The sequence below is a fragment of the Eriocheir sinensis genome, chromosome 4 (genome assembly GCF_024679095.1).
Source record: "Eriocheir sinensis breed Jianghai 21 chromosome 4, ASM2467909v1, whole genome shotgun sequence".
NCBI classification, from domain to species: Eukaryota; Metazoa; Arthropoda; class Malacostraca; order Decapoda; family Varunidae; genus Eriocheir; species Eriocheir sinensis.
In genome coordinates, this window is record NC_066512.1 from 18,793,789 (window position 1) to 18,816,225 (window position 22,437).

Genomic DNA, 22,437 nt, shown 5'->3' on the forward strand with positions numbered 1-22,437 from the left:
GTTGGTACTGTCAAGGGAGTCTCCTCTCCACATACACAAGGGTTTTCTCTCTCTCTATCTGTCTCTGTCTCTGTCTCTGTCTCAGTCTCAGTCTCAGTCTCAGTCTCAGTCTCAGTCTCTGTCTCTGTCTCTGTCTCTGTCTCTGTCTCTGTCTCTGTCTCTCTCTCTCTCTCTCTCTCTCTGTTACCATCCCCGTATTGTAAAAAAACACGATTTAAACACACAACAAACGGGCAAGACTCAATCACATAATTTTTAACAGAGCTGATGACGCGAGGCTGCAAATTCAATTACTGCCCAGCGAAACAGATTAATGCTTCAACAAGGTCTTCATAAAATTAAAAAATATCAGCATGGAAAAAAAAATATATATTCTTTTTCATCCAGCACGGAAAAAAAATATATTATGCCCTTCAAAAACAAACCTGAGAGTGAAATGCGGCGAACAGAACGCGGCGGGACACGGAAAGGAGGGTCGAGGAATTCGGTATTACAATTACTTATAACCTAAAATTTGTTTGATTAATGGCGCAGCGGAACGGCCCTTAAAGGTAACGGGGCATTGGGGCCTCACTGCAAACACTCGACGCACTTTAGGCTAATGAATGACCCTTTAACGCCGCTGTGCCAGACTCTCGTAACGACGCTTCCAAAAATTTTTCTTCCGCCACCAACCTCGCCAGAAAGACCTGAAGGAAAGTCTAAGTGAAAGGCGTCCCGGATTTCTCATAATAACAAATGAAAACGGAACGATGAGGAAGATAAGATGTTGACTATATTTTTACAGTGAAGGAAACAGCTCAAGGGCAATAGACAAAGAACAAAATAAGCCCGCAAATCGCTTTACCCTTTCAAGAAACAAAGCGGTGGTTGTGACGAATTTCTAATAACAAAAGTCGTAAGCGGAAAGACTAGGTATATACATAAGGATTAGACCATTGCTCCCTATCTAGAAACAACGGGATAGCCAAGACGAATTCACCATAAGAAGAGTCGTGAGCGGAAAGACGAAGAACAAAGTAGATTGACGCTATATTTTTACAGCAAAGGAAGCAGCTCAATGGCAAAAACAAATAAGAAAAAAAGAAACGCTAATCACTGCTCCCTCATAAGATACAAAGAATGCGTTGTTTTCTATGCACTAAGAACAGGTTACACAAGACGAACTCCTTATTAAACATGTCCGTAAGTAAAGGAGAGGGGGGAGGAGTACGGACGAGAGGATAGGCTATACACAAATCCCTCTTCTGCTTTCAAAACCCTCAGTGTCTTTTTATCTTCTTCAGCTTTACCGATCTTTCACATGGGGGTCGCTGTTCCTGCTATGCCGTCTCCATTTCCTCCTATCATTCACGTTCCGTCCATCTAATCATCCAATCCCATCGCTGCCGAGTCTTCTTTTATGCAAGCTTCCGTAATACTATCTATCACACGAAGAATAGCGATGAATATATGCGCGTGGAAATGAGCAGGGCAGCGGCGGTCACACGCATGAGAGTTGAGTGCGGCGGTTATTGTTATTTCCTGTTGTCGTTAGTTACCAATGCAAAGTTTATTTCTGCTGTTTTACATAATTATTAGCGATTCCAATAGTTGAGTGTATTTTCATTTGTTGTCTAACGCGCGTTCACATTTAGTTATTTGTTTGAAGTGAATCGAATGCGTTATTTATTTTCACGTTTTTTTTTTTTTTGTTTGTTTATTTAGGAGTAACATTATTATTTTTATCATTTATACATTTTTATACTAGAGACAGTTTGTTAATTAGTGTGACTTAAATGTCGTAGAGTTTATTTTTTTTTCAATGAATTAGGTTTTCGGCAATAATAAGTACCTATCCATTTCTTTAGATTCGAAGGTTAGTAACACCCGAAGTAAACCTATTGTTCTGCCCTCCTTACCCCCTTCCCCTTATCTCCATCGTGTGTGTGTGTGTGTGTGTGTGTGTATAGTTGTCGCGAACGTCCCCGACCCGTTGAGGCGTCGTCCGGGCGTGGTGTTGGCGGCACGAGATAAGGCCTGGGAGCGGGGCATGATTAATAGCGTTAGCGGCTCAAAGGGGAGTGAAGACGGCAATACGCTGCTGGTTTACATGATGAGCCTCGCCTCGCTCTTTGAAGTGACTATGTCGGTGCCGCGTCAGGCTCAGCGGGACGAGAATATCCGGGAAATATTATTATCAAGACTCGCTTCTGAGAGACTGACGGGGAGTTGACGGCGACGAGGGGAGCGGCGCGGGGAGGTCACCGGAGAGGGACGGACCCTTTGTGTACAGCTCTGGGGGCGACAGGTCAGGTCAAGGTCACGCGGGAGTGCAGGGAAGATGTGTGTGAAGGCTTGAAGGATGGTGGCATGGGCTATGGTCCTGAGAGAGAGAGAGAGAGAGAGAGAGAGAGAGAGAGAGAGAGAGAGAGAGAGAGAGAGAGAGAGAGAGAGAGAGAGAGAGAGAGAGAGAGAGAGAGAGAGAGAGAGAGAGAGAGAGAGAGAGAGAGAGAGAGAGAGAGAGAGAGAGAGAGAGAGAGAGAGAGAGAGAGAGAGAGAGAGAGAGAGAGAGAGAGAGAGAGAGATTTTTTTTTTTTTTTTTTTTTTGGTGTGTGTGTGCTCTATCAAAGTAGAATCATAGGCTTTTTGTCCCATCAGCTCTCCTTTTTCTGATTGTCTTCTGTCCCTTAAATTCCGCGGCAATGTTGCTTCCCTTTCAATCTTTCATCAATATATCCAAGTTAAGTGCTCTTCTGAATTTGCTAATTGCCTTCACCTCTCCCGTTTTCTCGCTACACACGAATGTCAACTTTTATTCACCACTGTGCTGCCCACCTTCGCAATGCAAGAGATAAACATTACCTTCACTATTTCATCCTTTTCACTGATTAACTCTGGAGCAGCCTTTTCCGTCTGTATTTTCTCTTTCTTATAACAAAACTTTCCAAAAGGGAATATCAACACCTTTCCAACCTATATTAATTTTTCTTTTAACAATTGTTCTCTCTTTGTGCGATCAGCGAATTACGGATTTTCTTGGTCAGCTTCCCTGTACTAAAATAACAACAAGCTCTCGTATGGAATACTCAATGTTACTTCCTATGAAAAATCATTGAGGAGGCATGTTATTGTAAAAAGTATTGTAATTGATGTTAAATTTAAACAAAATAATCATATATAAGTAGATTATATTGCTACTGTAAAAAAAAAGAACATAAAATAACATTTTCAAATCTCCAGTAACGCAAGTGTCCGCTTTCGTTTGCTTTTCTGAAGAGTTTGTTTATTATAAAAAAATCCCTATCCTGCATGCCTCAATTTCCATAACAGTTTGTAGTTAATTTCAATTAAGTGATCTTTTAGTTTTTTTTTAACCTGCACGTTCCACCTTTAAAGTTCCTCCCCCGTCCACTCATGTGCGCGTCGCCCCCCGCCCGGGCTCAGCGCCCCCTGTTCACAAAAACCCGGCGGGCGGGTCCACGCCGCCCCGTTTAGGACTGTTGACTCAGGCCACACGCTGCCATTCACGGGCCGGGGACGCGGCGCCTCCACCGCCACGACTTGTTTGTTGAATTATAAACGACTTCATTATTTTTTCATTCCAACAACCACCTCCTTTTGTATATCTCTGCAGATTTAGTGCCGCCTACGGATCAGATCATTGGAGCACTGTGACACAGGCGTAGTGTTGCCGCCTATGAATGGCTTGCGAGGTTCATTAATCAGGGTAACGCATGTAGTGTGCACACGGCGAGTGGCGGATATAATTGTTGTTTGGGATCGAAGCTGCTCGCGTCGTGACCCTCTGCCTCAAAGTACCGTTGGCAGTGCTGGCTCGGGGCTGCAGCAACCACGCAAAGACGACCACTGAGCGCCAACAACCCTCACTACAGGCGAGGGGATGTAAAGGCTCGACTGGCTTGGGAGAGAACAAGCACCTCCAGCACGAGGAAAATATAAATAAGAGGCAAATTATGTTACCCTACCAATGCTCGTATTGTTGTCATTTTCTTAGCATTACTACCACTACTACTACTACACTTAAAATAATTACACTACTATCACCACAACTGCATCATCATCAACAATAACATTACTAACATCAGCAACTCCTCCACACCCTTCTACTCCTCCTCCTCCTCCTCCTCCTACTACTACTACTACTACTACTACTACTACTACAACTACTATTACCACCCCTCCCAGCACCACCACCACTACTCCGACTACTGTTTTTTGCTACATCCACTCAACTATACGAACGAGCAGTGGCTGTCCCTTCGGAGCCATCGACCTTATTCCCGCCAACGAGGGCATGGGCAGGCGTAACCATCTCCCTTCCCATCTGCGTGTCCCCAGCACCTCATAACACGGCTCTGATACGCTGTAGTCCCGCTGGGTGATGCGCCACTGTTCTGCACGAGTTGTTAAGTGTGTCAGCGGGACGGAGACGGACCTAGGGACGGTATTCTCAGATGCCTCCGCCTCTCACATCAACCATTTCCAAAGGCTAAAAAGGAGAGCAATCGGGTTCTCTTGAGTGTTTTTTTAGGTTCATGGTACAGAAAAAGGGTCAAACTACCACCAGGGTCATTAAATACCCCTGGAAATGCCCAAAACTCCTACGAAAGCCTTGTCAAATATGTGTGCTGGGGCGACGAAATGTTTAAGATGGCCCTCGGTGCTGTTCTCTCCGTGCCTGGACTGGCGAGGGAGGGCGAGGCGCGGCATCTCCACAAGACGACGAAGCTCCCGGGCTGATGACTTTTCTTATGGGGATCATCAGCTTGTCTTGAATACAAATGCGTCGCCTTCATGTCCACCCCGCCTGGTGTTGTGAGGGCGTCGAGTCCCAATACTCCCTTCATGTTTTATTCATGCTCTTGCTGCTTGTTATCTATTTTCATAACTACATCATGGTTAGGTCAACATGGAGTCTAGACCTAAAAAATAAAGTATCCGTATAACCCAGTAGCTCCCAAGTTTCTTTGTTTTTCAAGGGCAATTCTGTAAGCCAACTGAAAGCCTTTATTTTCCTTCAGTCATACCAATCTTCCTTCAAAGTAACTGCGACACATGGCGAGCGAGCACTCAGCCAACGTTCAGGGGCCCCTCCAACCTCTTTGGGAGTGTTCCGTCTTCTTGCTGGCTGTCAGTGACTCAGAAAGATTGAGTTGCTCCAAGTTTGTCAATATCACGCGGCCTCGAGGGTTGCGCTACTGGGAAGGGTTTGCAAGCTTGTAGGAGTGACTCGTGGCGTCCTGCTGTGCGCAGCGAGGCAGACGTCCCTTCCGGAGGTTCCTCGCATGGTGGGTGGAATTCTCGTGTCCCTGATGTTGTAGTCAAAGCTTATGTGCGCAGTACGAGCATCAGTCACGACGCAGACGAAGCTCATCACTCTAGGACGCCTTCACCAACAAACATTTTTCTTGGTGTTCAGGACTCCGTGAACCTGTTTTCCTGTGTGTGTTTAAAGTAGAAATACAGTTACGGGAGCATTTCGTCACACTGGCTCACTTTCCTGCCCGTGCACACTAGAATGGCTCTGCGGTGAAGGCTTTTATTTCAGGATGTTTTTATTTCAAAACAAAGAACACAAATATTCATGTCCACATCCACCACCCACCTGCTCCTCCCGTCGGTCCTGGCGTGTCGTGTTGCCGCGCCAGGGAGGGTGTCGGCGTAGGCGTGGAGCGGGCTGTATGTATTTGTTTATTTTCATGTCGTTAAACACACAAGGGACGCAGCATCACTTTTATACAACTTTTATACCACCTAATACCACCACCACCACCACCACTACTACTATTACTACTTTTTACAGCAAGGAGGCAGCTCAAGGGCTAAAAAAAAAAAACTGCAACAACAACAAAAAAAAAGACCGCTAGACGCTCCTCCCACAAAAGAAAGAAAAAAAAAACGAGAGGCCTGATACTGATACCTCTTTTCCTCCTCCTCCTCCTCCTTCATACTGACACTGATACTACTGCCACGTGCTGTTACCCCCCACCTTACCCCTCCACACACCTCCACCACCACCATCACCTCCACTCCCACGCTCCTCCCGCTCCCTCCCTCCTGCAGCTTCCCGGCGGGCATGGAGGCGGCGCACGTCTACTGGATGGCATAATAATTAATTGGAAACACATTAAGGCGGAGGACTCATCTATAACACAGTTTTAAAGAGATCACCCTAATAGGCGATTAAAACTGAGCCACCATTAAGGATCGCACCTGAATCATCAAGCAGCCGCCGACGCCCACCTTAGTAACTTGAGCGAGGCGGCTAATGAGCTCCTGCCACCCTCCCCCTCCCTCCCTCCCACTCTCTCCCCCTCGCTCCTCATTACCTCGGGGTGATTAGCGGCCGGGGACGACTGCCGAGACATGATTACGATTGTTGAGGAGTTGGAGGAGGAGGAGGAGGAGGTGGTGGAGATGGAGGAGGTAGAGGAGGAGGAAGAGATGGAGGAGAAATAGGGCAAATAGGAATAAGAAAGGAAAAGAAAAATTAAAAGGCAGAGAAGGAAGCGGAGCAGGAGGAGGAGGTGGAGGAGAAGGAGAAGGAGGAGGAGGAGGAGGAATAAAAGTAGGAGTTTGATCAAGAATAAAATGAGAAAGATGAGGAGTAATGTAAGGAGGAGGAGGTGGAGGTGGAGGAGAAGGAAGAGGAGGAGGGGAAAAACAGGAGGAAAAACGAGCGGAAGAGGAGGAAAACAAAAGAGAAGGGGGAGGAGGAAAAGGAGAAAGAATACGAGATAAGATTGATAGTAGTGGAGGAGGAGGAGGAGGTAGCTGGGATGAAGATGGTGATAATCTGAAGGTAGTGGCGATGGTAGCAGTAGTGAAGGTGGTAGCGGTGGTGGTGGTGAAGGTGGTGGTGACGGTGGTGGTGACGAAGCCAATAATTACCGGTCTCCTCGCCAGGTTAATATTCCTGTCGTGCGCTAAGAGGTGCGTCGCATTACACCGACGCGCTATGAAAAACAAGGTAATTAGCGCGAGGGGAAGCCAGACGCAGCCGACGACGCCAGCAAGTGAAGACAACTGTTAATAATAAAGATAATACTGATACTGATAATGAGGAGGAGGAGGAGGAGGAGGAGGAGGAAAATAAGGAAATAGGATAATCTAAAGAAACAATAGGAAAAGGGCATTACGTAAAAGGAAAGAAGAAGAAAGATGAGGAGAAGGTAAAGGAGGAAGAGAAGGAGGAGGAGGAGGAAGAGGATGAAAATGAGGAAATAGGATAATCTGGAGAAACAATAAGAAAAAGGCGAGTACTTAAAAGGGAAAAAATAAGGAAGATGAGGAAGAGGTATAAAGGAGGAAGAGAAGGAGGAAGAGGAGGTAGAGAAGGAAAAATAGGACAATAGGAGAAACAAATGGAAAAGAAAAGGGAAAATTAAAAGAGAAGGGGAGAAGATGGCCGAGGAATTAAGGGTAGAGGAGGAAGAGGAGGAGAAATAGGAGACAAGAGGCAGAAAAAAAAACAGAAGGATGAGAAGAAGGAAGAAGAGGAGGAAGTAGGAGAGGAGGAGCTTGAGGACAAATAGTTAAAACGAAAAGTAGAGAAAAGTAAAATGAAGAGAAAAAGGACGAAGAGAAGAAAGTAGAGGAGGAGGAGAAGATAGAGGAGGAAGAGGAGGAGGAGCAGGAGAAGAAACAGAATAAATAGGGTACAGAAAAAGAAAAGGTATTAAAATATTAGAAGGAAAAAAATAGGAAGAGGACAAGATACTGGAGATAGGAAAAGGAAAATCAGAAGGGAGACACATTGAAGCAGTAGCAGAAGGAAGAGGAGGAGGAGGAGGAGGAGGAGAAGGAGGCTGAGGAGGAGGAGAAGGAGGGGGGAGGAGGAGGAGGAGGAGGAGAAGGAAGACAAAGACCACCAAATACGTCACACGGAGCAACTGAGGTCAGGGTCACGGAACGGCATGGATGGGTGGGTGGGAAAGAGAGGGTACAGAAGGTCACACCCATCCATTAGGACCTGAGAGTTAAGGCTCCACAACAGGGTCTTGGGGAGGACAAACAGTCGCATCTTTCACGGAGGAACTACGAGGTGAGGAGACCAAACAAGACCAACTGGATGTATATAGCATGGGTGTGTCTTGGAGGGGAAAAGAGTCGTTGATGTGCTGTAGTAATAGGCTGTTTTGTGAGCTCTTGAGGTGGTGACTGTGTGTTGTGAGTGCCTGGTGTGGTTGTACTGGCTATCGCTTCCTCTTCCTCCTCCTCCTCCTCCTTGAGATTCGGTATTAGAGCAAGAATTATGGAAAGGTATGGAAAGAGGCAAAGGAAACACGGAAGGAAGAGGAAAGAAGAAAAGAAAGTGAACGAGAAAGAAATTAAGAAAAATGGGTGGAAGTGTGGAATATCATAAGCAAAAATATAAAAAAGAAGTAAAAAAGAATATATACCACTATGTGAAAAAGATAAGTAAAGCAAAGAACAGAACACAGAGATAAAGAAACAATACATAACACAGCGAGAAGACAAGCAAAGAGAAACAAATAAGGGAAAACAGCAGAGAAGACAAACAACAGCGAAGATTAGAAAGACGTATATGCCTTCAGCCTTTCACAGCGAGACGGCAACAAGAGGAGAAGCAGTGGAGGCGGCGGCGGCGGCGGAGGGGCCCACATCGAAGAAACAAGACCAGCCCCGAAGCTCCCGAAGGACAAGACCCAAACAGCCGGGGCGATGAAGGGCTGCTGTCTGGTCTTTGTTGCCGAAACGACCCCCAATGACAGCTGTACGTCCATCGCAGAGGGGGGGGGTAAAGGGAGGCAGTGAGGGGTCGTGGACAAGGAGAAAGGGGAACATGGGAGCGGAAGGGGGCGGGGGCGTGGGAGGGAGTTCGTGGATAGGGGGGACCCAGGCACTACTATACAAGGGGAATGGACAAAAGGCGAGGGCGTGGGTGGTGAGGGCGGTCGTGAAAGGTATTAGTGGGGGTGAAGGGGGGTGAGGGGAAGACAAAATGGTGCCACTTGCCGAAGGTTGTGCCACTGTGGGTTGAGGAGGAGGAGGAGGAGGAGGAGAAATAGTAGTAGATAGAGGAGGAGGAGAAGGAGAAGGAAGAAGAGGAAGAGGAGGAATACGATGAAGAGGAGAAAAAAAGAGGAGATGGAGGAGGACGAGGAGGAGGACGACGAAGAACGAGGACGAAGTAAGAGGAAGAAGACGATGAGGAGGAGGAGGACGAGGACGAGGAGGAGGCAGACGAAGAGGAGGAGGAGGTGTTCTAGAGTTCTCTGGGTGACCTGGGTGACAGACGAGTGTTACCGAGGAAGTGTCATTAACTGTTGGGGGACGAACACGCGGCCTCTCACTGTTTTATGCGAGTAAATATAAACTGGTAATGGCCGGGTTAGGGGAGCAGTCTTTGCCTTCCCAGTAAATGCAAATAACTGTTCTTTTTGTGTGTATATTAAATGGAACCCTTATAATATTCAAGGCCATATCCAGGGTAAAAATATTAATCACTGCTAAAACAAAAATGAAAAAATAAATGAGAATATAGAAAGCGTGCATGGAGGGGAGGGTAACCAACAGACAGAGAGGAAGGCAGCCAGGCAGTGGGAGGAGGGAATGGAGTTTGGTAAATAATCCCATCATAAGAATGCAATATGATCTAAACTCTAAAGCATTAAATCTGTTTCTACTCCCTATCCTTCTACCTAATGTTCCTCTTTGACTCTCTAGCCGTACCTCTTCATCCTTACCATCCCATCAAATAATGCTATATAACTTAAAACATGTAATCTATGCCTCAAACTTCCTACCCCTTCACCTAACACTCCTCTGAGACTCTCTTCCCATACCTCTGCTTCCTTCCCATGCCCTTGATTACAGAGGAGGATAAAACAACGGAAATGCACTATAACCTAACACGTGAAATCTGTACACTCTTATTGCCTACCCTTACACCCACCAACACTCCTCTTAAGTCTCTCTACCATTGCCAGGCCCTTGATTACAGAGGACAATAAAACAACGGAAATGCACTATAACCTAACACGTGAAATCTGTACACTCTTATTGCCTACCCTTGCACCCATCATTCCCTCGTGACTCTTCCCCCATATCTCTTCATCCCAATCATACCCTTGTTAAAAGAGAACGATAAAAACAACAGTAATGCAATGTAACCTAAAAACCTATATCTGTATCCTCCTTCTGGTTACCCATTCATCCCATATTCCTCCTTTAATCCCTACCCATATTCTTCTTCCTTGCCATACCCTTGATTATAGAGGGCGATATAAACAACAAATATGGAGAGAGGAGTGACTCACCTGCTCCACCCACAAGTTGGTCGTCATGATCTGGTTCTTGAGGTTCTGTGGAGGAGAAGAAAATCCATTATTACAAGGCAAACACGAGACGTTATTTTTTTTGCTAGTGTGTGAGTGCGTGTGCGTGTGTAGTAGTAGTAGTAGTAGTAGTAGTAGTAGTAGTAGTAGTAGTAGTATTCATGGTGGCAGTGATGGAGATGGGAGTCGCTTAAGTGGTGGTAATAATAACTCTTAATGGCGGCGATAATAACGATAATGACAATAATAAAGATAATGATGAAGGTGATCGTGATGCTGCAAACGCCAGCCAGCAGAGGAGGGGGCGAGAGGGGGGCGGGGCTGAGGGGGCGAGGTGGAAGGGGGCGGAGGAACGGAGAGGCGGCGGCACCACATCAATTAGGGAAGAGAATGCAATCAACATTCACTTAGTTGGTGCAATGAGTTTCCAATAACTAACGATCTCATTAGCATCGATGTTGTGTTATCAGAAATACTTAGTGCGGGGCGGCCAGCGGGGAATCACGGACCAGGGGAAAAGAAAACGAAAATAAATGGACAATAGAAAAAGAAAACGGAGGAAAAGGAACACACAAAGCACGGAACAGAAGAAAACACAAGAATCACGGAGCAAAGGAAGACAAAATAAAAGGAATCACGGAACAGAAGAAAACACAAGAATCGCGGAAATAAGGAAGACAAAAGAAAAGGAATCACGGAACAGAAGAAAACACAAGACTCACGGAACAAAGGAAGACAAAACAAAGGAAATCACGGAACAGAAGAAAACACAAGAATCACGGAACAAAGGAAGACAAAACAAAAGAAATCACGGAACAGAAGAAAACACAAGACTCACGGAACAAAGGAAGACAAAACAAAAGGAATCACGGAACAGAAGAAAACACAAGAATCACGGAACAAAGGAAGACAAAACAAAGGAAATCACGGAACAGAAGAAAACACAAGAATCACGGAAACAAGGAAGACAAAACAAAGGAAATCACGGAACAGAAGAAAACACAAGAATCACGGAACAAAGGAAGACAAAACAAAGGAAATCACGGAACAGAAGAAAACACAAGAATCACGGAACAAAGGAAGACAAAACAAAGGAAATCACGGAACAGAAGAAGACAAAGGAAAACAAAAATAATGGAACTAAAGAAGACAAAAGAAAAGGAATCATGGAACAGAAGAAAACAAAGCAAAACATAAATTATGAAACAAAGGAAGACAAAACAAAAGAAATCACGGAACTGAAGAAAACGAGGGAAAAACAAAAAATATAGGAACAAAGGAAAACAAAGGAAATCATGGAACAAAAGAAGACAAAGCGAAACAAAACAAAAATTGGAACAACAGAAAGACAAAATAAAAATCACTGAACAGAAGAAAACTCCCCTCCTCTTACTGACAGCCTTCTACCTCTTAAATTCCGCCGCCATGTTGCCTCTCTTTCTATCTTCTATCGATATTTTCACGCTGACTGCTCTTCTGAACTTGCTAATTGCATGCCTCCCTTCCTCCCGCGGCCCCGCTGCTCACGACTTTCTACTTAAGCTCATCCCTATATTGTCCAAACCCCTTATGCAAGAGTTAACCAGCATTACCATTCTTTCATCCCTTTCTCTGGTAAACTCTGGAACAGCCTTCCTTCGTCTGTATTTCCTCCTGCCTATGACTTGACCTCTTTCAAGAAATTGACCTCTCTTTTGGCCACTCTATACTTTTCGCAATATGGAAGCAACAGTAAGCGGGCTTTTTCTTCTACATTTCCTTTTTGTTGCCCTTGAGCTGATCTCTGTGCTGTAAAACAAAAGCAAAACAAAAATAATTGAACAAAGAATACAAAACAAAGGAAATCACGGAACAGAAGAAAATAAAACTCACGGAGCGGAAGAAAACAAAGCAGAAAAAATATCGGAACTGAAGAAGACAAAACAAAAGAAATCACGGAACAGAAGAAAACAAAAATCACACAAAAAACACGGAGCATAAGAAAATATAACCAAAAAAATACAAAAAAACACTCAGCATAAGTAAATATAACCCCCCCAAAATCACCAAAGAAACAAAAGAAAAAACAATACAATCAGTGAAAAACAATAAATCCCTTTGCGTTTAGAAAACATAAAAGTGAATAGTAAAAAAAAAAAGTCTGTGTTCATGAAACCAGAAAAAAACAAAAAGAAAACAATATCACATTCGCAAATTGGGAACACACACACACACACACACACACACACACACACACAAAGAGGAGCTTCTCGTGTGTTCAATAACTTTCATGTCCTGGGTGAGAGTGATTCAACGTTCCTGTTTGTTACCTGTTCATCTCCTTATACGTGACGGAGAGAGATAAATGAGATACGTGATTCATACAAGTTCATTCCTCTACTGTTTATGCATAAGAGGGGATGACTTGTCTTCCTTAGTTACGTGATTTTTGTTTTGTCTTCCTTAGTTTCATTATATTTGTTTTCCTTTGTTTTCTTCAGTTCCGTGATTTCTTTTGTTTTGTCTTCCTCTGTTCCGTGATTCTTGTGTTTTCTTCTGTTCCGTGATTAGTGTGTTTCTTTTCTTCTGTTTTCTTTGTCTTCTGTTCATTTATACCGTCTTGAGATAATATTGTGTCTTCGTATGATTTTAGAGCGACATTTTAGTAACTGCTTCGGACACGTGCTGCATATCCCGCACTCCCACACACACCCACACACACACCCACACACACACACACACACACACACACGGGGCGCAATCAGAGTTCAGTCCTGCGTCTTCCATCAATGTCACTGCTCGACCCAATCCTACACCCCCGTCCCCCGTCGCCCCCTGTCACCCCCCCAATCTCCTACCCCCCATTCACCCCTTCACCCCAGTATCAACACCCTCATCACCACTACATCCAATAATACCACCACCATCACCGCCCACGACCTTCGAACTCCACACCACTCCCACCACCCCCACCACCACCACCGATATCATCCCCACCAACTTCCCTTTCCCATCATCCCATCCTCCCCCTCCCCCTGCTCCCGCCCCCGCCCCCGCCCCCCTCCTCTCCCTCCCTCCCTTCGGCGCAGGCTCGGGCAACAATAACAAACCTGGGCGCCATTACTCTTGATTACGACAATAAACCATAAATTCTCTCAAGGACGCGGAACTGAGGAGGAGGAGGAGGAGGAGGAGGAAAGGAGTATTAGTTTTTGGGAGAAGAGAGAGGAAGGAGGTGAACGAGAAAGAATGTAGGTAAAGATGAAGGAAAGAGGAACTGAAGAGGAGGAGGAGGAGAAGAGTAAGAGCTTGTTGGAGAAGAGGGAGAAAGAAGGAAGTGAGTGGGAAAGAGAAAGTAGAGGAGACAGAGGAAGAAGAGGGAGGAGGCAGGAAGTGAAGGTGGAAAGAGGATGGAAGAAATAGGAAAGGGAGATGGAGGAAGGAGGTGAGGGAGAAAAGAGGAAGGGGAGGAAAGGAAGTACGTAGATGAAGGAGAGAAAAAGGAGCTACGGGAAGAGGAGAGAAAGGAAGAGAGGGACAAAAGAGGAATGAGTCAGGGAGAGAGAGAAGATAAAAATAGGGAGAAGAGAAGGATGTGATAAAGGAGGAAAAGGGAATGAAGTTAGGCAGAGAGAAGGGAAGAAGAATAGGATACAGATAAACACAGAAGTCCGAAACCGCCTATCTATCCACCTTGCTACCTGACTATCTGCCTGACTGAGTGAATACCTGTCTGATTACCTGTCTTCCTACCTGCCTGCCTTCCTGATTAACTGACTAACTGACTGACTGAATGACTGAATGACTGACTGAATGACTGAGTGATTGATTAACTGATTGACAGACTGAATGATTACCTGCCTGTCTACCTATTAACCTGAGGACCGACTGACTGATTGATTGATTGACTGACTGACTGACTGACTGACTCCCTACTTTCCTATCCACCTGACTGACTGGACGAATGACTGACTGCTTGACTAACTTTCTGACAACCGATTGATTGACTGATTGACTGACTGACTAATTGACTGACCGACTATTTGACTGACTGACTGACTGACTGACTGACTGACTCCCTATTTTCCTATTCACTTGACTGACTGGACGAATGACTGACTGATTGCCTAACTTACTGACTAGTGATTGATTGACTGACTGACTGACTGGTTGACTGACTGACTACTGGACTGACTGACTGACTGACTCCCTATTTTCCTATCCACTTGACTGACTGGACGAATGAATGACTGCTTGACTAACTTTCTGACAACCGATTGATTGACTGTTTAACTGACTGACCAATTCGATTGGACTACTGATTTGACCCTGACCCGATTGACTGATTGAATTTCTCCCTACTTTCCCATCCTCAATTCAGTTCGACTGGACGAATGACTGACCGTTTGACCAATTTTCGACTTCGTTTGACTGACTGACTGATTGACTGACTGACTATTTGACTGACTGACTGACTGCCTCCCTGCTTTCCTATCCACCTGACTGACTGGACGAATGACTAACTGCTTGGCTAACTTTCTGACTACTGATTGATTGACTGACTGACTGACTGACTAATTGACTGACCGACTATTTGACTGACTGACTGACTGACTGACTGACTGCCTCCCTGCTTTCCTATCCACCTGACTGACTGGACGACTGACTGACTGATTGACTAACTTACTGACTACTGACTGACTGACTGACTGACTGACTGACTGACTGACTGACTACCTGCCTCTCCACCTTTCTACTCCCAAATGACGAAATGCGAAACGAATGCATGGCTAACTGATTGACTGGCTGACTTACTCACTCCCTTCCTCCCTACCTGCCTGACTGAGTGACTGGCTGGATACCTGTTCGCTTACCTGCCTGGCTGATCGACTGACCGACCGCCCGACAGCCTCCTGGACCGCCCCACCGACAAACCAACAAACTAAAGCCGTTACGTTTATAGTCAACACGTCGACAAACCCAGAACACGTTAGAACACGCCTCGAAAGGTTTCCTGGAACGGACCTGTACATCACACGAGTATTGGACGATGTGTGTGTGTAGGGGGGGGTAGAGAGGGGGTAAGAGGGAGAGGGAAAGAGGAGGGGAAGGAAGGAAGGGAGATAGGGGAGACGAAGGGAAAGAGGAAGGAAACAGACAGGAAGGAGGTGAGGGAGATGGAGAAGGGAAGGAAGGAGAATGATGAGAAGAGAGGGAAAGGAAGGGGTTGAGGGAGGAGAGAAGAGTAAAGAAGAGGGAGGAGGTAAATATGTCTGTATATGTGTATGAGAGAGAGAGAGAGAGAGAGAGAGAGAGAGAGAGAGAGAGAGAGAGAGAGAGAGAGAGAGAGAGAGAGAGAGAGAGAGAGAGAGAGAGAGAGAGAGAGAGAGAGAGAGAGAGAGAGAGAGAGAGAGAGAGAGAGAGAGAGAGAGAGAGAGAGAGAGAGAGAGAGAGAGAGAGAGAGAGAGAGAGAGAGAAACATTCCCAATAGATTTGAGTTAAAAATGTATAATCCGGGATAATAAATACAAAGAGCCAGAAAATGATAGATGGAGAGGGTGAAGAGGGCGAGGATGAAGGGAAGGGAAGGGAAGGGAAGGGAAGGGAAGAGTAGGGAAGAGAAGGGAATGGAAGGGTAATTGATAAGGAGGAGGATTAGGAGGAGGAGGCGGATGGAATAGAAGAAAAAGGAAGGAGAGGAAGGGAAGGGAATAAAAATGAGGGCTGGCTAGACGAGGATGGAAAGGAAGGGAAAGAAAATGGAAGGAGGGGAAGGGAAGGGAGAGGAAAGGAAGGAGAAAGAGAGAGAAGGAAAGGCAAATAAGAGTCAGAGAAGGGAAAGAAGGAAAGTGAGGGAAAGGACGGGAAAGGAAAGGGAAGGGAAGGGAAGGGAAGGAAAGGGAAATGAAGGGAGATGAAAGGAAGGAGAAAAACAGAGAAATAAAGGTAAATATGAGTCAGGGAAGGGAATGATATGGAGTGGAAGGGAAAGAAGGAAAGTGAGGGAAAGAACGGCAAAGGGAAGGGAAGGGAAGGAAACGAAAATAAAAGGAAGGAATAGGAAAGTAAGGTAAGGGAAGGCGAAAAGAAGGGAACCGAAGGAATTAGAGGAAGAAGAAAGGGAAGGAAAGGAAAGAGAAGGGAAGATAAACAAGAATAAGGGAAGGAAATGGAAGAAAAATGGAGAGAAAATAAAGAAAATAAGACACGGAAGTAAGGAAAAAAAGAAAAAAAGAGGAAGAAGGGGATAGAGGAGGAAATGAAGTGGAAAGCGAGAGTGAAGAGGAAGAGAAAGAGGAAGAGAGGAGGAGAATGGAAGGAGAGAAGTGAAGTGGAAGAAGGAGGGGAAAGGAGGACGAGCCAGCTAGCCTCCCTTCCTCCCTTCCTACCATCCTCCCTTCCTCCTTCCTCCCTTCCTCCCTTCCCACCTGGCTTCTACCTTCGCCCTCTCTCTCCCTAATTAATCCTATTACCTGCCATCGCTTCGTCACTTGATCTGGCGAGGAGGAGGAGGGGGAGGGAGAGATAGGGGGAGGGGGAAGGGAAGTACAAAGGGAGACAAAGGAAAGGGATGGGGAGAAAAGGGAGAGAGGGGGAGGGGGAGGGGTGAGAAGAAAAGAAAGGCGAAGGAAAGAAGGGAGAAAATGATAGGGATAAGGAAAGGTATATGAGATGGAGAGAATAGAAGGGGAAGGGGACGAGAATGGAGGAGAGGGGAAAAGAGAAGAGGGGAAAGAAGAGGGGAGAAGAACAAAGGGAGAAGAAAAGAGAAGAGAGAGGTAGAGAAGAGAGAAGAAAGGAAGGAAGGGAAAAGAAGGGGGTAGGGAGAATGAAGAAGGGAAGATGAGGTGATATGAGGGAAGGGTAAATAAAAGGAAAGTAGGAGAAACGTAGAGAAGAGAAGAGGAAAGGAGAGTAAGGGAGAAGGAAAAGAAGAAAACAAAGAATAAAAGAGGAAGAAGAGAAGGGAAGGATAAGATGAGGCGAATGAGGAAGAGGAAGAAAAAAATAAAGAACAGGAGAAGAAAAGTATGAAAAGAAAACAAGGAATAATAATGATAAAAATAAGTTAGGAGAGAGAGAGAGAGAGAGAGAGAGAGAGAGAGAGAGAGAGAGAGAGAGAGAGAGAGAGAGAGAGAGAGAGAGAGAGAGAGAGAGAGATAGAGAGAGAGAGAGAGAGAGAGAGAGAGAGAGAGAGAGAGAGAGAGAGAGAGAGAGAGAGAGAGAGAGAGAGAGAGAGAACCAGAAAGGAAGGACAAGCAATGATAGTGAAGGGGAAGGAAAATAAAGAAATAAACGAGAAGAAGAAAGGGAAAGAAGGGAAGGGAAGGTTAAAATGAGAAAGGGCGTGGTAAGCAAAACACAAGAAGGGAGGGAGGGAGAGAGAGAGGAAGGGAGAGTAGCGAAGAAGGGAGGGGATGTAAAATGACAAAATAAAAAAAGCGAAGTAGGGGAAATACAACCAATATAATTAAAGCGTGTGAGACCAAAATAATGGACACGAGGGAGAAGAGAAGAGAAGGGAAGGAAGAGGAGGAGGAGGAGGAGAGGACTGACTGATTATTGGTAGGGAGGAAAGGGATGAGAAAAAAGAGGGGAGATAAAATGAATTGTAGCGTAGAACATGAGAGAGAGAGAGAGAGAGAGAGAGAGAGAGAGAGAGAGAGAGAGAGAGAGAGAGAGAGAGAGAGAGAGAGAGAGAGAGAGAGAGAGAGAGAGAGAGATAGAGAGAGAGAGAGAGAGAGAGAGAGAGAGAGAGAGAGAGAGAGAGAGAGAGAGAGAGAGAGAGAGAGAGAGAGAGAGAGAGAGAGAGAGAGAGAGAGAGAGAGAGAGAGAGAGAGAGAGAGAGAGAGAGAGAGAGAGAGAGAGAGAGAGAGAGAGAGAGAGAGAGAGAGAGAGAGAGAGAGAGAGAGAGAGAGAGAGAGAGAGAGAGAGAGAGAGAGAGAGGGGGGTAAAGGATGTAGGGAAAGATGACAGAATGGAAGGGAGGAGGAGGAGGAGGAGGAGGAGGAAGAAGAAGAGGGAAAGGAAGGAAGAAGGGAGAGAGGATGAGAGGGGAAAAAAAGATGATAGGGAGGAAGTGGACGTAAGAGTGAAGGTAGAGGAGGAGGAGGAAGAGGAGGAGGAGGAGGAAGAGGAGGAGGAGGAGGAGGAAGGAGAAAAAAGGGAGATAATTACCTACAAAGACCCGATAGGTGAAGAGAGAGGGAAGGGGAGGGAGGGGGAAGAGAGGGAGAGGAGGAGAAGAAGGAGGTAGGAGAGAGAGGAAGGGGAGGAGAATGACGCCAATGAGGGAAGCAACACTAAACTCCCTTCCCTCTCCCCCCCCCCTTTACCTCCTCCCTCTTCCTCCCTTCCTCCCCTTATATTATTTTTTCTGTCTTCTCCCTTCCTCCTTGGCCTCTCTTCCGTCTACTTTTTTATCTCCCTTTTTTTATCTCTCCCTTTATTCTTCTTTTCCTACATTCTTTCCTTTGCTTCCTATTTTTTTCATTCCTTTATCTTTTTTTTTCTTTTTTTTTCCTTTCCTTCCTATCTTTTTTCTTACTTTTTCTTACTTTATTTTCTTCTCCTCCTTTCTTTACTTTGCTTCCTATCTTTTTTTCTTTCCTGTTCCTCCTGTCTTCTTTTCCTCCATTTTCTCCCTTTGCTTCCTATCTTTTTTTCTTCCTTTTCTTCCTTTATCTTCTTTTCCTCCATTTCTTTTCTTTGCTTCCTATCTTTTTTCTTTCCTGTTCCTCCTATCTTCTTTTCCTCCATTTTTTCCCTTTGCTTCCTATCTTTTTTCTTCCTTTTCTTCCTAAATCTTCTTTTCCTCCATTTCTTTTCTTTGCCTCCTATCTTTTTTCCTTCCTTTTTCTTCCTTTATCTTCTTCTCCTCCTTTCTTTACTTTGCCTCCTATCTTTTTTCCTTCCTTTTTCTTCCTTTATCTTCTCCTCCTTTCTTTACTTTGCTTCTTATCTCTTTTCTTTCCTTTTCCTCCTTTATCTTCTCCTCCTTCTTATCTTTTTTCCTCTCTTTTCTTCCTTTCCCTTTCATCTTTATTTCCTCCTTTTCTTCTTTTCCTCCCTTTTCTTCCTTTCTTTCCAATCTTCTTTTCCTTCCTTTTTTCTTCCTTTGGTCTTTTTCTTCTGTTTCCTTCCTTTTCTTTCTTTGCTTCCCATCTCTTCCTGCCTCTTCTTCACTAATCTCCATTCTCCCTCAAACCATTTTTCTCCTTTCCTAACCATCTCCGGATCTCCCTGTTCTCCCAATCTCCTCCTCCTCCTCCTCCTCCTCCTTCTCTTCTTCTTCCTTCACCTCCTCCAATCTCCATATTCCCTCAAACCATTCTTTTACGTCCATACTCTCTTCCCAATCCTCCTCCTCCTCCTCCTCCCTAATCCATAATCAATGCAAGGGTCGGGGCCTCGATGAGAGAGCGAGCGAGACTTTTTTTCCCATACACTGAGACAACAAACGCTTCTTTGCATAGACACACCCGAGATGACGGCCATAGTGCTCTCTCTCTCTCTCTCTCTCTCTCTCTCTCTCTCTCTCTCTCTCTCTCTCTCTCTCTCTTATCAGGCCCATTTCTCCCTGTGATCAGAGCCTCGCGTTTAATCAGCACCAACCAATTTGAGAGAGAGAGAGAGAGAGAGAGAGAGAGAGAGAGAGAGAGAGAGAGAGAGAGAGAGAGAGAGAGAGAGAGAGAGAGAGAGAGAGAGAGATTAAAGATAGTGGGTCAGCAAAGGCGGGAAAGAGCAAATGAGAGATAAGAAAGATATATACAAGAATAAGAAGAAAGGAAGAAATAAAAGTGAAATAAAGAGAAAACGGAGAAGAGAAACAGAGGTACTTTTTTATATGACTTTGAAACGACCACAGAAAGCATCACTACTACTACACCTACTACTACTACTATTACTACTACTACTACCTACAACCATTATCACCATCACTACCACCACCCACTTGAGCAACCACTATCACCACCATTACCATCGACAACCACCATCATCACACCATTGCCAACTTCACCTCTCTCGCCATCACCACCATTACTACCAACAACCACCATCACCACCACCCTTACTAACTTCACCTCCCTCTCCATCACCACCATTACTGCCAAGAACCACCATCATCACCACAATTACCAGCTTAACAACTCACTATCAACACCATCTCGACCAACCACCACCATCATCACCCCAACCAGCTTAAACCACCACCACCACCACCACCACCGTTCAATCACCACCACCAGTACCACCACCACCTACACCACCATTCAATCACCACCACCACCACCACCACCACCCAAAGAGGCATCGGGATATCCTACATCTTAATGCCAGGAATTTGCATAACCTCCCTCCTCCTCCTCCTCTTCCTCCTCCCTCCCTCTCTCCCTCCTCTTCCCTTATCTCCCCTCACCCGCCCTCAGGCTCTCCAGCGAAGAGGAAAAACAAAGAAGAGACAAATTAGACATAAAAATCATAGAAGTAAAAATACACACTTTTGTTCCCATTCTTTTCTCTCTCTCTCTCTCTCTTTTACTCAAGCTTCGAACTGTCAGAAAGTAGAATTGGAAGGGAAGGGAAGGGGAAGGGAAGGGAAGGGGAAGGGAAGGGAAGGGAAGGGAAGGGAAAGGGAAGGGAAGGGAAGGGAAGGGAAGGGAAAGGAATGGAAGGGAAGGGAAGGGGAGTGGGACGGACGGTGATGCAAGAGGGAAATAATGAGGGTAAAGGAGATAGAATTGAAGGAAAGAAGGCAAGTCGGAAAAGAAAAAGACGGGGAAAAGAAGAAAGGAACGGAAGGAACGGAAGAAAGACAGGAAGGAACGGAGAAAGGACGACAGGCAAGAAATTATAGTGGAAAGAAGAAAGGGAGGAAGGAAAGAGGAAGGGGGATGAAAAAGAAAGAAGAAATATATAGGGAAGAGATGGTGGAAGGAATGACGGAAGAGAGAGAGAGAGAGAGAGAGAGAGAGAGAGAGAGAGAGAGAGAGAGAGAAGGGGAAGGAGGGGCGAGGAGCCTAGGAAAGAGATTGCTTAGGCTGTTACATAAATCGAGTGTACATATATTTGTCATCCTCATAGCTACCTATTATATATGTGTGTGTGTGTGAGAGAGAGAGAGAGAGAGAGAGAGAGAGAGAGAGAGAGAGAGAGAGAGAGAGAGAGAGAGAGAGAGAGTCGTTCCTCTTTAAGTTACTCATGTAATAACTAGATGACGGGCAACAATAACAACACCAACAACACTAATAATGATAATAATAATAATAATAATAATAATAATAATAATAATAATAATGATAATAACGGTACGCATTTTTTCATGGCGTATTGTTCCCGGCCAAATAAAGAAGGCAATTACGGTCCTTCACAAGTTATTAACGGGCCACTTAAGGCGGAGGGCGAGGCGAACACAGCAAGAGATAATGGAGGACAACGGAGGACAGGAGGGGAGGGAGGGGAGAGGACACGAGGAGGGTCAGCGGAGGACAGCAGGCATGAGTGGTGGTGGTGGGGGGGGGGGGAGGACAGGACCTGAGGGGGAGGAGAACAGCGGAGCAGGGATGGATTGAATACAAGAATTGCGTTCGGATACGAATACGAATACATTAAATTTCAACGAATACGAATACGAATTCGAATAAACTGAAATGGTTTTAGTTAGAATACAAATACGAATACTTCTTGAAAGTATTCATGAACACATTCATGAATACTTTTCATTGAAAAATACCTTCTCGACGTAACTGAGTGTAGAAGTGTCCTCAAGCTATGCAACAGTAAAATGAGCTCATGAACAGTTGAACACATTCAGCGTTCGCACCAGGGTTGCCATTAGGTATTTTTCAACATCAAATTAGGGTATATTTGGTACTGAAAAATTAAGTTGGTATTGATGCACCGTGATTGGCATAAAACTTAAATTTGGTAATGAAACGAAAGAAATTTGGTAATGAACTATAATAAAAATAAGAACACACACACACACACACACACACACACACACACACAAACAAACACATACACATACACAAAACGTACATAGACAGTTCAACCTCCCCAGTAACCAACTAGTAATTAAAAGTTTAATTAATATTTTCATATCTTCATTCGGGGTGAATTTTTACCTGCGCTGCATCATTCTTCTTTCAAC

At 45.1% G+C, this 22,437-nt stretch overlaps 1 protein-coding gene across 3 annotated transcripts in view; it reads right to left on the reverse strand.

The window, feature by feature from the left end:
• LOC127009372 (acetylcholine receptor subunit alpha-like) overlaps positions 1-10,329 on the reverse strand; it is a 93,005-nt gene extending 82,676 nt beyond the window's left edge. For all 3 annotated transcript variants that reach the window (XM_050882405.1, XM_050882413.1, XM_050882395.1), the window contains exon 1: positions 10,287-10,329. In XM_050882405.1, the coding sequence (XP_050738362.1) occupies positions 10,287-10,313 (27 nt within the window). In that variant the 5' untranslated portion in view covers positions 10,314-10,329. The remainder of the gene's footprint in view (positions 1-10,286) is intronic.
• Between the last annotated feature and the right edge of the window lie 12,108 nt (positions 10,330-22,437).